At 39.5% G+C, this 16,410-nt stretch overlaps 1 protein-coding gene across 1 annotated transcript in view; it reads left to right on the forward strand.

Moving 5' to 3' along the window:
* LOC123521041 overlaps nucleotides 1–11,847 on the forward strand; it is a 63,141-nt gene extending 51,294 nt beyond the window's left edge. Inside the window, exon 5 of the mRNA XM_045284706.1 lies at nucleotides 11,449–11,847. Within this exon, the coding sequence (XP_045140641.1) occupies nucleotides 11,449–11,669 (221 nt within the window). The 3' untranslated portion in view covers nucleotides 11,670–11,847. The remainder of the gene's footprint in view (nucleotides 1–11,448) is intronic.
* Nucleotides 11,848–16,410: the final 4,563 nt, after the last annotated feature.

Below are 16,410 nucleotides of genomic sequence, written 5' to 3' on the forward strand. Positions count from 1 at the left end.
ATCCCCATATACTATTTGTTGTTGCTGTCTAAGTCCACTATACATTGAACATAATAAAAAAGATACTTCCAGGATCATTCTTCCAACTCCTGCCATTCCTAAACAGGCTTCTGATAAAAATCTGAGGCTGTCACTTATGCAAGTCTCCCAAGTTTAACCTTAAGATGTAGAATACAGCTAGCTCTCATGGATCTGGTGGATCAATTACCTTGCTCTTTCACTACATTGAGAGTTGGCATATCACAGTGGAAAATAATAGGGACTTTGGGTTCCATCTCTTTTTAGTTGGGTAACCTTCAACTTTTTCCATATGTACAATGAGAGTAATATTAATACTTACCTCCTTGAATTGTTATAAGAATTTAATTTATTAAATATAATATGGTTAGAATAATATCCAGCACATAGTCAACACTCAAAAACAATGATTGTTAATATTGAGTAGAACTATGTTCCCAATCAAGTGATCTCTTAAACAGGCAGACAGACTGTGAGATCCATTTTTAAATATTTCCCAAGTCAAAGATAGAATCAATTCACTTGCTATTGAAAATACAAAATGCAACATTGAGAAATATAGATAGCACCATGGACATTCACCCCTCGGAAATCTTTGATTTTCAAATTCCTAATATTCCTAAAAGAATCAACCACGTGAACAAAAAAGGCAGACACAATACTTGCTTTGACCCTTTGGAAACGTCTTCCATCATCAAATATCCATTCTGAAGAACAAACCACCTCTTGTCCTTAGTTGCTACTGTATCTGTTACCTAACTTAAGGGAGCCTCACACAAAAGGAATCAAATGCTTCCAGGCCTTATGCCATCCCAATTTTTGGTCAGACAAACAAATCAAGTTAAAGAGCATCAGACTCATCTCAAGTTCTTCTCATTAAAGACACATTCTCATTCTTCTGAGTAGTGTCAGGTTACTTTAAGGTAACACAGAAAGAACTACATGAACTGAGCCCAACTGGACCCAATTCATTCATTCAACAATAAGAAGCCCAACTGAGGCGTGGGGCCAATGTATCTTTTCAAGTCCAGAATTGATGTAGGGGATAATGATTGGGATTTAGGGTCAGAGACTTAAATTCAGATACAGACTCTATCCTCCAACTGTTGTCAAGTTATAAAATCCCTTTAAATCTCAGTTCTACGATCTAAAAATTGCCTTTGGTAAGAGTGGCCTAGACAGGGATATTCTATGGACTTCAACTGAAACTAACAAGTGCCCAGCCCAGCTCCTGGAATAAAGTCAATGTCAACCTGAGTTAACATATCTAACCTATATTGCTTCAACTTGGTTAACCCTGCTGTACAAAAAAATCCCTTAATGGTCTGCATTAGCATGGTTATCAAACAATTGCAGAAGTGCTTCAGAATTGTTTTCTTAGTCACGGTTCATTTGAAGATAGGAGTTTACAAATAAGATACCCAGATGGTTGCCTTTCTGAGATCCCACAGCTAGTAAATACTAAGGTCCGGCTCCATTACAAGTGGTGGCTGATTTCCCAAAAGGCCAAGTCAGCACAGTTATACTTGTGTTCTCTTACTAATATGTAGTGAACAATTCACACACATACACACCCCATCACATCAAAGATTTTACTTTTAGTAGTGGCAGGCATCTGTCTCTGTCACAATCCCCAGCACCTTTCTACAACCAAACCAAACAAATACTACTAGTACACTACTAAAAATATACATTTTCATTTGCTATACATTATGTGAAAAGTTTTAAATGACAGCTCTCTTAATTCTCCAGCATGACAAGTAGAGACAGACTGTCGAGAGTCTATTTTGCAGGTGAGAAAACTAGAACTCAAAGGATTAAGGAGTTCCCCTTATGTCATTCAGCCAGAATAGCCAGAATTTAACCCAACTTTTCCTAGAATCCAGAATTCCTATCCAAAATGCTTTTACGTCTTCTGTTTTTCTAGTTTGTCAATTCTGGTATCCTTCCTCTAGCATGGTTTCCATGGCCCTCAGGAGAGATGAACGGATGAGAACATCAAAGCAGTTTTATTTTCCAAAGACATGCTCTTCTTGAGCCTTTTCCCAGAGCCTTCCCTCCTTGTGTTGGCTAGACCTTTAAGACCATTTCAACCAGTAAAGCAAGGGTGCTAGGTGCCTCACATGGCGAGATTGTAAAATTGTGACGCACTTCTGCCTACTTCTCTGAGGAACTCAGGTTTGTCACCAAGCTGCATGAGGTTAGGAAATTCAACTGGCCACACCTAACAGTCACGTAGGATGCTTGCTCACAAGGAAATATTCTGTCTCGCCATCAACAGCACACACTAGATATCTACATGAGACCAGACAACACAGCTATCAAATTAAACGCAGACTTCAAAGCTTCCCCACTGAAGCTCCAGGCATTATAGAGAAATAGCTATCTTTGCTATGCTTCATGAGCACTAAGGACTGGAGCAGTTCATTATGCAGCACAGATAACTGATACAAAGCTTTTGATTTGAGTATTGATCATTTCCATCTGGTCTAGTTCATTTTATGTTGTGCAAGTGGGCATGGCTGATTATGCTGGTTTTTGCCTGGCATTACATTTTTACCAATTAGTGCTCTTGAATGATCTGAAACTGTGGTTAGTTTATTTTAGCTCTCTGCCGACAGGTTGGTTGCTCACACATTAGTGATGCTAATTTTTCAATATTATCATAATATTTTCCCCTATTGAAAAACTAAGAGACAAGCTGCAGTTTCTACATCCTCACCACTCCATGTAGCCCTAGTACAAATTTGTATTCTGACCTTCTTTAGCAAAGAGAATAAAATTGCCATCATCTGTATAACTTGTACTAAACCAGAAGGCTAAACTCTCCAGGGTGAACACAGAACACAGGAGGAAACAAAGTTTCAAGAGAACTTTCCTACATGATTTTTTTTTTAATTTTCAGAATGACCAAACTCTTGTCAGTTAGAAAGCAGCACAAAATCCAGAATTGAAAAAAATAGGTAATTTTCCCAAAGATTATGGAAATTAATATTCAAAGGTATATGCCAATTTGAAGAGAATCTGAGAGCTTTAAAATCCAAAGACAAGGTAGGTGGAAAAGTTACATAACAATACCTATGCTGATATATGTGGAAAAACAAGAAAGTATAGGCGAGCAAGTTTGGAAGACAGTAGAATTCTTATCTACCAGTTTTATTATAAAACATTGCCCCTAAACAGCTTAGGGTAAAATCCCCTTTTAAGATAGTAATATTAATGGTGGAACAAAATTATCCTTAAGAACTTTACTTTGAATAATAATCATCATAGGTTATCAATGTTCCAGTTAACCATAACAAATGCATAATCATGGACAACTTCTATTTTACTTCAATAATATGTCAATTTATAATTTACACTAATTTGGGGCCGTGGATTCAAATAAGTAGTTTTAGGGTCAGCGCAACAACAATAAAATCTTAGCTACAGAAGATTGTGACGTCCTCAGGTTAATAGAGTTTTTAAAAGTCACTGAAAAAATTATATACATTTCTTCTTCACCTACTACGATGGAAGGAACCCTGGTAGCAAAGTGAGCTATGCTTTAGCCCGCTTTTCAAAGGGTCAGCAGTTTGAAATCACCAGTGGCTCCATGGGAGAAGCAGGAGGCTTTCCACTCTTGTAAAGATTAAGATCTCAGAAACCCAGAGGCAGTTTTACTCTGTATTCAGGTCAACAGGAGCCAGCACTGACTCCCTGGCAGTGAGTTTGGTTTGGGTTTCCATGTGGTGGAATAAGGAGTCTCTGTATGCTGCAGATGGTTAATGTACTCCCTAACAGAAAGGCTGACAAATTAGCTACCTACAGAAACTCTGGGAAAACGGCAGAAAGTTCTGTCAAACCACTTCTAAAAGGTCTGGCATTGAAAACCCTAGGGGACAAATTCTCCCCTGACACCCCGGTAGTTACTACAATTCACAACAAATTTAACAGTAACTATATTTTGTTTCTTTCTTTCTTCTTCTTTTCTTAATAGTACTAGTGACAGTGATAAAATACTCATTTCAGTCCACACAGGGGATTATGCCCTATTCCACTTAAAAGTAGCCCATTAATTTGTTTGTTCACTTAGCAATTTGAACCAAAACACTGCTGTGTGCTGTCACTCTAGATCTTTGGACCAACAATTCTCAAACACTGGTTGATTACTGGGATTAATAGGAAATCTTCTAGTAAGAGAGCTAAATAGAGTATGTTCCCTCGTGTGTTAGTCTTGATTGACTAGAGAAACAAATCCAGGGAGACACTCTTGTGTACAAGAAAGATGTTTATATGAAAGAGCAATTGTATATTAAGAAAACATCCCAGCCCAGTCCAGATCAAGTCCATAAGTCTGATATTAGCCCATATGTCTGATATCAATCTATAAATTCCTCTTCAGACTCACACAACATATTCAATGACACTGAATGCATAAATATCACAGGTAAGTGGGTGAAAAGTCATGCGGATGCAGTACCGGTGGAATTATCTCAGGGCGGGCGTGGGTCTCCGTGTGGCTCCTCCAGTTCCAGGGCTCTGGTTCCAGCAGGGGTCTCCATGTGGCTTGTCAACAGGAAGACAAGCAGCATGTCTGTGTGCATCTGGCCTCCAGTGAGCTAATTATATCCATGGTGCTTCCAAACGAGGTCATCAAGCTGCAACCTGAAGGACGGGCTAGATTCCACCCCTTCCCAAATTGACTCCAGATTATGTACCTACCACACCTTGGTAGAGATACGATAAACTGGAATTTTCAAGAATGTTTTCCTTCAAAACCAAGAAATAATAACAATAATAATAATACCAGCAACTGCAACAACTACAACAATAACAATAGTCTTTAAGCATTCAGTCGTGCTAAAAAGTAGAACTTTCTGAATGTTTCATATTTAAAGTCCCTTGAAGTTTGCTGACCTTGTCTTATTAGGTACCGATGCCTGATTAACCCTGCCTGCCTTTAGACTGCTAACTTCAAGGTCAGGTACATTTCTATTTCTTTTATAAGACTCAGTTTACATCCTACCTCTTCTGGATCACTTCTTAACAATACGCTATTTGTGACCTCAAATCCTCTACATTGAGGTCTCTAGATCAGAGAGAGGATCTAATACATTTCTGGAAGTGCCTTCCAGAGTTTCAGTTTTTAAGAATTCAGTATACTTTTAGTGGACCTAGCTCAGGGGTTTGAAGTTTTTTCTATAAAACAATGAGAAAGCATGGCCTTTTTTTTCTTTGTACCCCATGCAGAATGTCAAAAGCCGAAATATGTGTTTATCTCAGATGACACCGTTAACATTGTCAAAGAAAGCAGCCAGAAATAAAGACAAAAAATAGCAAGGAAGACTGTCATCATCTTTTTTTAACATCTCAGAGGTATTTTCAGCACTCTATAACTGGATATGAGGGGGGGGGGTGAAAAGAACATTTCTGAAGGAAGGTATTAGATAGTTATAAATGAGCAGAGAGCTCAAAAGAAGGCTTATTATCACACATTGAGCACCACCTGCGAAAATAATCTTTATTCAAAAGAGATTCTTCCTAGACACTGCTTCCTTTCCCAGTTAGCATACCATGTAATCTTTCTTAAATACCTTTATCCCACTGCCAGCTCCCCCTGAGCTGGGGGTTACACCTGTGGAACAGCTATCTCCTTTGGCAGCCACCCTGCTGCTGGCTGTGAACTCTGTTCCATGTGAATTCTTTGAGGCTGAATTCACACTCAGTGCCATGCAGCTCAATATGCTGGTTAAGAAAAACAGCATGATCCTTTAGAGATTAACCTGCTCATCACAGGGATATGCCTCTTGCTCCCCAGGCACAAGGAAGCTGGATAAGGCAGTGAATGCCTGTAAACAGAAACTTCAAGCAGAATACCATTTATTCTTCCCTTGTATGTGTTCATGCTTCTGTGGACTCATCAAATGCTTGGCTCTGATAATGCCCCAATGAGCACAGTGCTTTACATTTTGGTAGCATTTTCTATCTTCAATACACTTGTTCGGTTACTAAGCAATTAGACAAAGAGGATAATAAGAGAGGACTTGGAGCAGCAGTGTGGTCCTGCAATAGGAAGCACCAGTAGTATCCTCTGAAAACGTGTTAGCAACGTAAATTCTTAGGCCCCAAATTAGCTCACTGAATCATAAATCTTGATATGGCTTTGCAAGGTTTGAAAATGAGTCTGATGATTCATGCTCAAGCTCCAAAGAACTGCTGGCTTTGAGAAAGACGCAGAGCAGATCTGGTACAGAGGGGCAGGGAGGGGGACAGAGAAAAGACAATGGCATCCAAGAAACTGCCATGTGTGCTATCAACCTGCCATTGTTTCATTGTCCCTTCTTAAAATAAGAATAACAATATCACTCATCACAAAATACTTAACCTTCAATTTTTTTAAATCATTTTATTGGTTGCTCTTACAGCTCATACAACATTCCAGACATCAATTGTATGAACCACCTTTGTACATAAATTGCAATCATCATTTCCAAAACATATCTAATTGAGTCATTGGTATCAGCTCTTCTTCCCCCCCCCCCCTAACCCACTCTTCCACCCTCATGAGTCCTAAATCAGTTATATATTGTTATTATTATTCCATATCTTACACTGTCCATTGTTTCCCTTCACCCATATTTCTGTTATTCATCCCCTTGGCGTGGGTGGGGGGGTGTATATCCAACCTTGGGATGGGTTTCCCTTTTATCCCCCTTCCTCCTCCACAACCATCCCCCTACCCTCATGATATTGCTACTCCCACTACTGTTCCTGAGGGGGTTTATCTGTCCTGAATTCCATGTGTCCAGATCTCTTATCTGTACTAATGTGTGCTCTCTGGTGTAGCCAGATTTGTAAGGTAGAGCTGGGTCATGGTAGTGCAGGGGAGGAAGGAATGATGTGTGCTTCGTCAGTGCTATCTATACTGCACCTTGGTTGAATCACCCCCTTCCTTATAACCTTTCTGTGGGGGGATATCCAATTGTCTACACATGGCCTTGGAGTCTCCACTCCAAACACCCTCTTTGGCAACAATATAATTGTTTGTTTTGGATCTTTTGATACCTGATCCCATGGACACCTCATAATCATTTGCTTCATCTGGGCTTATTTGCTTCCCTGCTGGATGGCTGCTTGTGCAACTTCAAATCTTTAAGACCCCAAACACTATATCTTTTAATAGCTGGGCACAATCAGCTTTCTTAATCACATTTGCTTATGCACCTATTTTGTCATCAGTGATTGTGTCAGGAAAAACTGTTCTTGTGTTAAGGGAGGCCTTGAATAGAGATCCGAAGTCTGTCTGTTAACTTAATACTTAACATATAAATATATGTACATTGGTCTCTATCTCTTTCATTATAAATTAGTATATTTACATATATACATGACTATAGCTATACCTCTATAAATAGCTTTTGCTTCCTATTTCTTTCCTCTAGTTCCTTTCACCTTCCTCCTATCCCACTATCATGATCTCCCTCCATTCGGCTCTGGGACACATTACACTTGATTAAATCATACCTCCTCGCTGTCAATTTTAGATCTCTTGTTGTTCCCTTATCCCTGAGTTTGTTAGCTACCCTCGCCCTCTTCCCGCTCCCTCCTCTCCCATGTCCCTACAGAAATGCCAGTCCCATTGTTTTCTTCTCAGAATTGTCCGACTGCCTATCTTATATAGATAGACATAGGGCAAAAGAAAAAGAAAAACAAACTAACTAACTAAAACAAAACAAGAAAAAAAGCCCAATAGATAGTTCCAGGTCTGAATACTTATCTTACTTACAGACACAAAAACGAGGCTCTAGGAATTGATGGAATACCCACTGAAATGTTTCAGAAAGGTGAAGAAGCACTGGAAACACTCATTGATGCCAGGAAATTTGGAAGACAGCTATTGGCCAACTGACTAAAACAGTTCCATATTGGTGCCCATTCCAAAGAAAGATGACCCAACAGAATGCACAATTTAGAGAACAATATCATTATATTACACACAAGCAAAATTTTGCGTAAGATCATCTGAAAACAGTTACAGCATTACATAGAGAAAAAACTACCAGAAGTTCAGTCCAGAATCAGAAGAGGGCATGAAATACACTATATCAGTGCTGACGTCAGATGGATCATGGCTCAAGCAGACAATACCAGATAGATGTATACCTGTGTTTCATTGACTGTGCCAAAGAATTCAATTGTGTGGGCCATAATAAGCTGTGGAGAACTTTGAGAAGAATGGGAATTACAGAAGACTTTGTCTTACATATTTTGGACATATTTTAAGGAAAAACCAGTCCCTAGAAAAGGGCACTGTGCTTGGTAAAGGGGGGGGAGGGGCAGTGAAAAGAGAAGGCCCCCAACTGTGGCTGCTCAGATAGAGAAACAATTGCGAGGATGGCATAGGACAGTGCAGTGTTTTGTCTGTTGTGCACAGGGTGCCACGAGTAGGAGCCAACTCAGTGGCACCTAACAACATCAACAACATGGACACACAGTAGGAAAGACCAACTAATAGAAAGAAGCATCATGTTTGGTTACACAAGGTCAGTGAAAAAGCGGAAATTCAAGAAAAGGATTGATGCCAATGGCATAACAATGGACTCAAACATGTCAATAATCATCAATGGCACAGAGTCAGATTGGTTTTTTAAAATTTACACATAAGGTTATCATGAATCAGAGCCAATTTCATGACAACTAAAAACAGTAATAACAATCACAAAGGGTTGCTGCTAGTATCAAGTTATAAAATCCATGTAGTTCTTATTGTAGTAAGCATTCAATAAATGTTAATAAGTATTGAATGATTTGAGTTTATTATGATATAGAGACTATAAATTAGGAAAGTCCTTGGTATTAAGAGGGTAGAATAGTTCTGCAGCAGTCATATAATCTGTTGTCAATTTGAGACTTATGAGTGAATGGGTGGAATTTACCAGTCAATCAGGTCGCAGTGTGATAACCTCATTTAGAGGCGCTAAGGAGATAAATAGCTCAGTGGAGGCGGGACACTCTCTCCCTGGGAGACACTGCAGCTGACAAGACACATGGAGCTACACTAGTGCTCTGAGCTGGAGGAGCCACATGGAGACCCCTGCCAGCACTGAGATGCTTCCAATGCCACTGGATCCATAAGACTTCCCACTAACTGGCCTGTGATCTTTCTGCATTTGGCGTCATTGAATGTGTTTCATGAGTCTGAAGTGGACTTTATAGATTGGTATTGGACAGATGGGCTAATATTGGACTTATGGACTTGATTTGGACTGGGTTGAGATTTTTATTAATGTACAATTACTCTTGATATAAAGTTCTTTCCTATACACAAATGAGTCTCCCTGAATTTGTTTCTCTGGTCTACCCAGACTAACACAAGTTCTAAAATTATGCATGCCTAAAAAGAGTTGTTGTTAGCTGTCATTGAGCCAGTTTCAGCTTGTGGTGACCATATTTACAACATAATGAAACACTTCCTAGTCCTGAGCAATGATTACTGCTAGAGCCCATTGTTGCAGTCATTGTGTCAATCCTTCTTGGTAAAGATCTTCTTTTCAAATGACCTTATGCTTTATCTAGCATTAAGAGCTTCTCCAGGGACTGGTTCCTCTGGATAACTTGTTCAACATACATGAGACCGAATCTTGCCACCCTTGCGTTGATGGATTATAGTGGCTGTAGTTCTTCAAAGACAGATTTGTTTGTACTTCTGGAAATCTATGGTACATTCACTATTCTTTACCAACACTATAATACAAAGGCATCAATTCTTCCTCTGCCTCCTTATTCATTGTACAGATTTGCATGTATAGAAGGTGATTGAAAATAACATGGCTTGGATCAAGAGCACCTAAGTCCTCTTAATGACATTTTGCTTTTGAACATTTAAAAAGTTTTGCAGCAGATTTCCCCAATAAAATATGAACTACAATTCCCTCACTGCTTCTTCTATGGGCATTGCCTAAGGATCCAAGTAAAATTAAATGTTTGACAATGTCAACATCTTTTCCATTCATCAAAATGTTGCACATCAGTCTCATTGTGAGGATTTCTGTTCCTTTTTGTTTGGAGGTGAAGACTGAAGTCTTTGATATCCATCAGCAAGTGCTTCGAGCTTTCTTGGCTTTCAGTAAACATCGCTGTTGTCAGCATCATAAAGCAGATTGTTGATGATCTTTCCTCCAATCCTGATGCCACATTCTTCTCCATGTAGTCCACCTCCTTTGATTATTTGCTTCAAGAAATAATCCAGGTGAAATAAGCAGGGTAAAAGCGATCAACTCTGACGTAAACCTTCTCTTGGTTTGGAACGATGCAATGCCCCCTTGTTCTATGTGAATAACTACTTCGATAGATAAGCTCTGAATAAACACAAAGAAGTGTCCTGGAATTCCATGCTTCAAAACATTCCTCATAATCTATTATGATGCACAGATCACAAATAAGTAGATATACAGAAATGTCATTGCTTGCAATGGATTAACTGTAAGGGGAAGTGTTATCTTCAAAATGGACTCAGGTGAAAAACCCGTCTGTCTCTTAAAACATTGCAGTTGGCACTGACAATCTCCTAGAAGATTATCCCTATGGGAGGTAGTTAGTTTATTGTGCCAAGCTGGCCAATAAACACATGCGGGGTTAATTGAAGGGCAAAGGGATAAATGGCTTGGCGAGCCTCACCTTTGGAGTTCTTGGGTCTCTTGCTTTGTGGTGGTCATACCAGGGTACAGCTGATCCCTGCTTCAGCTTGCAAGGTTCACTTCCTGCAAGACATCCCCAAGGAGAAGCCACATGAACCAACCATGATGCAGCCCTGGGTGCTGGAGCACCCATGTGTGTGGAGACCCCTGCCAGTGCTCAGCTTTCCTCCTGCAGTCGGCATCATTGTGTCTGTTTTGGGAGATGGAGAAGGACTTTGTGGATTGGTATTGGACATCTGGGTTAATGGGTTAATGTTGGACTTGTGGGCTTGGGCAGCACTGGGTTGGGATATTTTCTTGATGCACACTTAACCTTTATATAAAACTCTCTCTTATACATGAGTTTCTGTGGATTTGTTTCTCTAAAGTACCCAGACTAACACACTAAGCTTTCCATATAGAATATATAATGAAAGAGAAGAATGAACAAAGAATGATATATCTAAGAGAAGCACTGCTGTTTTCAAAATCCTTATGTTACATACAGAAATTCTTTGGCTGTTTGGTTCAGTATTTTTATTGATATTAAACACACTGTCTTATCTACAGGGGAAAAAAAGCAAACAAATATATCTTTGCATCAAACAGCATAGGGGAGACCAACACTATCTGAGAACTGCTCAGAACCCTTTGCTTAAAACACAGAACATCCTCTCAATTGTATAGCTTGCAAGCATGCTTTTTTCACTGCATGGAAACAAGTCAAAGGCATCACATGCTGGCTCTGACAGCTGTTGTCTCTCATTTTCAGCCTCACATAATGAGTTTCAAGACTTCAAGGCTGCTGTCCAGAAGTGGTGGCGGGGCCTGAGTAATTGGTTTGGAAGACTGAAGAAATTGGAACAAGAGGAAGGAGCAAACATGGTCTCATTTTTATTCTCCAGCAATCAGTGTAGTATTTATTCACTCCTCGTGGAATTCTTCAAGTCAAACCACTGTTCTTCATGCTGCAAAAATGTAAGGGTATTGTAGTCTTGTAAAACGTATGCTCAACCTCATGACCTTTAGTGATGAGGGAGCATGCAGAGATGGCTTAACAAATGAACCTTGCTCCCCATCCTTTGAATGTGTGATCTAATTTCTCACTTTCTCATAACATGACATTGTAATTTTTGGCATTATCTTCATTTAAAGCTATCACATATTCATATAACAAGGAATAAATCAATATCTATACTTTGAAACTGTACTTTAATATGAATAATATGCATTATTAATTTGTATTTTATTGTTTTAACTAATTAATACTTAAATAATTTTAAATAATAATAAAGATTATCATGTAAACATTGTACAAAATTCCAATTTCAGTGTCCATCAATAAAGTTATATTCGGATATCTTGCTCATTCTTATATGCATTGGCTGCTTTGACACTACAACTAGAGGTTTGAGTAATGCTTTTGGGCCTTGCATAGAAAAGTGAATTTGACAGCCATTGAGTTAAATAAGTGATCCAATGTGAGCTTTACTCAATGGACTGAGTATCCTGGTGACATAACTGTTAAGCACTTGACTACTCAACAGAAAGCTGAGGAGTAAAATTAACTTGTGGAGAAAGATGGGGCTTTCTACTCCCATCAAGACTGACATTCTCAGAAACTCACAGGGGTGGTTCTCCACTGGCCTACTGGATTGGAAAGAGTCAACATTGACTCATTTGCAGTGAGTTCTTTTAAAAAGAAAAAAGCTGGTCTCTGTTAGAAGAGCCTGGATGATCTGCTCCTGCAGAGCAGCTGAGGAGGAAGCCTCCAGGGCAGTTTACTCTGCTCCACAGGGTCTCCGAGTCCGAATCTGCTCGGTCTCACACACACAGAAAATCCATATTACAAAGTCACACGTGGACTGCTTCCTAAGGATCAATAAATGAACAAAGTTATCAAAAATTCAGTAGCCCAATAAAGAAAGCAAAGGAAGACCTTGTCTTGGCAGACAGATAATAGATAAGTAATCAATACTTTATATATTTACTAATGGGATAAAGAAGATAAGCCAATGGAGGTCTCAGCCTCCATCACTAAATTTCCATTGCCAATTAGAGAAAACCAAGTGTTCTTCAAAAGCAATCATATTTACACTAATAACAACAGCTAATGTTTATTTAATGCTTTGAGTGTTCTGGACAAAAGTGTATAATTTTATTAATTCATCACTTTAATTCAGTGATATCACCATGATTATTCACATTTGTAGACGAGGACATTGAAGTTCTTGTAGTTTAAAGTACTTGTCTGGTTAATTATTAACACCCCACTACCACTATCAACACCACCAACACCACATACACACGATTACTCTTTAGTTAATTATAAAAATGTCACTCCATTGCTTAGGATTGTAGACATCTGTTTTTCTTGTTGAACCACAGGGAATTTGGGAGGTCCTGGTTATGACTGCAGCATGCCGTCAGCTAGACTAATTAAAATAGTACCTACGTGCTATGTCAACTAATATTATGTGCCTACCTATTACCGATTTTTCCTGTTCTTTGCTCACAAAAATTCTCATTTAAGTGATGTTTGTGCCTAGTTTTAGATCACAGATAGACAACGCCATTCTACTTAAGATCAGATTGGCTCTGGGACTTGGTTCTTGCCAATACAATTTTGGTGAAGTTCTATGGAAAGATATTGAAAAACATTTTAAAAAAATAAGTAACAAGAAAAAGTATGGCTGGTACTACTTCCTTGTTCGCCTTATTTATATCTTAAAAAGACATTTGATGTCTGGAATTATATCAATCATTAGTGAACACGAGCCAAGGCACACAGTGAAAACAAAGAGATTTGTAGAGATTATGGTCCTGATCCAATGACAGCAATTGCCACCTCCAGACGTGTTCTTTTAGGCTGTTACTACAGTCATTTCTGTCTGGTACATATGCAAAACAAGGCATTACAAATTGTATGTAATCCCTAATCATGCCTTCATATCAATATCTCAATATAAAATGTATCAAAGGTAAAATGTATCAAACTAATTGTGATAGCTCACAGTAATGAATACACACACAGTCACAGTGTACTCAACCCAGTTCAGGTTTTTTAAAAATCTACCAGTTATCTATCTGTTCTTTCTTTTTTCATGCAAAATAAAAATGGTTTGAGTACGGGCTACTATGGATCAGGCACTGTTTTAGGTCCCTGAAGCCAAGAAAGCTTCAGTACCCGAGCGAGGAAGAGCAGCATCAGTAGCTTTCTGTTGCCATCAGAAATCCTACATTTTCAGGTTTTATGCCCCACAAGGGGTAACAGAAAGTGACAGTAACTCGTCCAGTCTCTGAAATCATAAGAGCCCGAGGTGGAGATGCTGAAGTGCCATTTCCCAGCTGTAGAATCTAGGAAAGTCACTGCTTTTTCAGCCTGTTTCTTCCCTTATAACCTGGGAATAGTAACGTTCTACCTCATACGCCCATTGAGCAATTTAGTGAGGCAGTGCGGATGTGGTATCCAGCACAACCTGACGTGTAGTTCAATTAACGTAATTTGCCATTATTATTGCTAGCATCGTACCAGAATAGGAACATTTAAATATGGATACAGAGGACAGGGAAAGGTTTAGAGAAGTAGCACGAACAAAAGATGGATGTCCACAGAGAGTGGCATGTGAGCTGGAGTTGGAAAGACGAGTGGAGTTTACTGGATGACACAGAGAGAATAGAGCATTTTAGGTACAGAGAGGGCAGACAGGGCAAAGACCAGTGTGGGTCATGTGAACTGGCTGGAGATGAAATTGAAAAGCTGAAGCCCGATGGTGAAGGACCTTATCAATGCCACGCTAAATTTGGGGCTTCATCCTGCAAGTGAGAAGACAACTCTGAAGGATTGCAAGCAAGGAAGTGACATAATCAGGTCTAGTTTCGGATGGATAATTGGTCCCAGAATGTGAGATGGGGCAGAGTTGGTAGAAATTGTGAATAACGAGAACCATTAAAAAGCTAGTTCTATAAATCAGCAAACAAATAATGAGAAAGCCAAACTAGGCCAGTGGCACTGGAACTTGGACGGGAGGGTGGATTTTAAAGACATTTTGGAAGTAGCAGATTAAGATCTAAGAGACACGCAGCCTTTAGAAGGTGAAGACAATTGACGGCTCAAATTGACTCTAAGTTTTCAGAGTGGTGCCTCTGTGCGGCTATGAGATGCCGTTACCTGAGAAAGGAATGTTCAGGAGGTGATAAGGCTTATGTTGTTGTTAGGTACCAAGAGTTAGGTATCAAGAGTTGGTCCTGACAATAGGACCCTCTGTCCAACAGAATGAAACACTGCCTCCTCCTGTGTCATCCTCACAAGTGTTCTACGTTAGAGCCCACTGACGGTGCCATTGCGTCAATCCATCTTGTTAAAGGTCTTCCTTTCCTTCACTGCCCCTCTGCTTTACCAAGCACGATATCCTTCTCCATGCAAGGGTCTCTCCTGACAGCATGTTCAAAGTACTGAGACTAAGTATCACCATCTTTGTCTTTGAGGAGCATTCTGCTGTACTCCTACTAAGACAGATTTGTTTTTTTGTTGGCAGTTTCAACATCCTTTTGCCAGCACCATAATTCAAATGCATCAATTCTTCTGTGGTTTTCATGATTCAATATCCAATTTTCACATATATAAAAGCCAATTGAAAATGGCTTGGGTCAAGTGGACCTTCATCCTGAATTAACATCCTTGCTTCTCAACACTTTAAAGTGGGCTTTTGCAGTAGATTTACCCAATGCAGCACATGCTTTGATTCATTTACTGGTGCTTCCATGAGCTGAATAATGATTCCAACTATGTCCACACCCTAATCCACATAATTTGTAAATATTATATTAGTAAGCAAAAACTTGAATTACAAAGTATGGTTAGATTGGGAGGATAATTATTTCTGGTAAGTCTCCTCTAAAATTTTATTTCTTTCAATGTTGTTCAAATATCCCTTTCCTATGACATCAGTGGAAAACAGGAAGGACTGGCCACATTCTACTCTCAATACACCATCTGGTGTCTTAAGACTGCTGGAAATGTACCTTCATGTGAAACAGAGTTGACAGCACCAACAATTCTATAAGGGTTTTGCAAATTAGAAACATGGCTAAGACTTCTACCACCCCATCCAGTGCCTATTACAGGACATTGCATATGGTAATAATCAGTGTATTACTTTGACTTGAAATTAATTGCACTTCTTTAGCGTCATCTTCAAAGTCATCCATGCTCATTATGCACTCTCTGAAGATACAGTAGTAGAAGAAGATCACAGAAGGAACGGGCATGGAATTATTTGTATGTGTCCATATCCACAGCCATTGCCTGCTCCTTCTTTGAGGATCACAGGATCACACTTTTCTTCCTGTCTCTAATCACGATCAGTTTAGCCCGACGTTGGGGCTTTTCATTCTCTTCATGATTTCCCATGTCCCCCACCTGTCCAAGTATTGCCTTGGTTCTTTGAGTGTCGAGGGCCCTATCCCTGTGCACAATCCTGTTCTTTTGAATGCTACTCTCCTCATAGGCCTCTAGAAAGCCCCCCGTATTTCTGTAGGAGCCAGAACCTTGCCTGTTTCAAGTTCCCATCCACTACCCTTCCGGAAGCCCTTGGGGTCAAGACTCAATGAAGACACCTCAAGTGCCATATGGACTAGTGGTGTGGTCACAGGGACATACGTCTGGGAACAAACAAAAACTTACACAAGCTAAAATGGGTTGAAAATATTCAATAGCAAAAGAAACTTGATA

Source organism: Echinops telfairi, unplaced genomic scaffold (genome assembly GCF_000313985.2).
Source record: "Echinops telfairi isolate 266 unplaced genomic scaffold, ASM31398v2 ScPeMD7_7469;HRSCAF=8507_0, whole genome shotgun sequence".
NCBI lineage: Eukaryota > Metazoa > Chordata > Mammalia > Afrosoricida > Tenrecidae > Echinops > Echinops telfairi.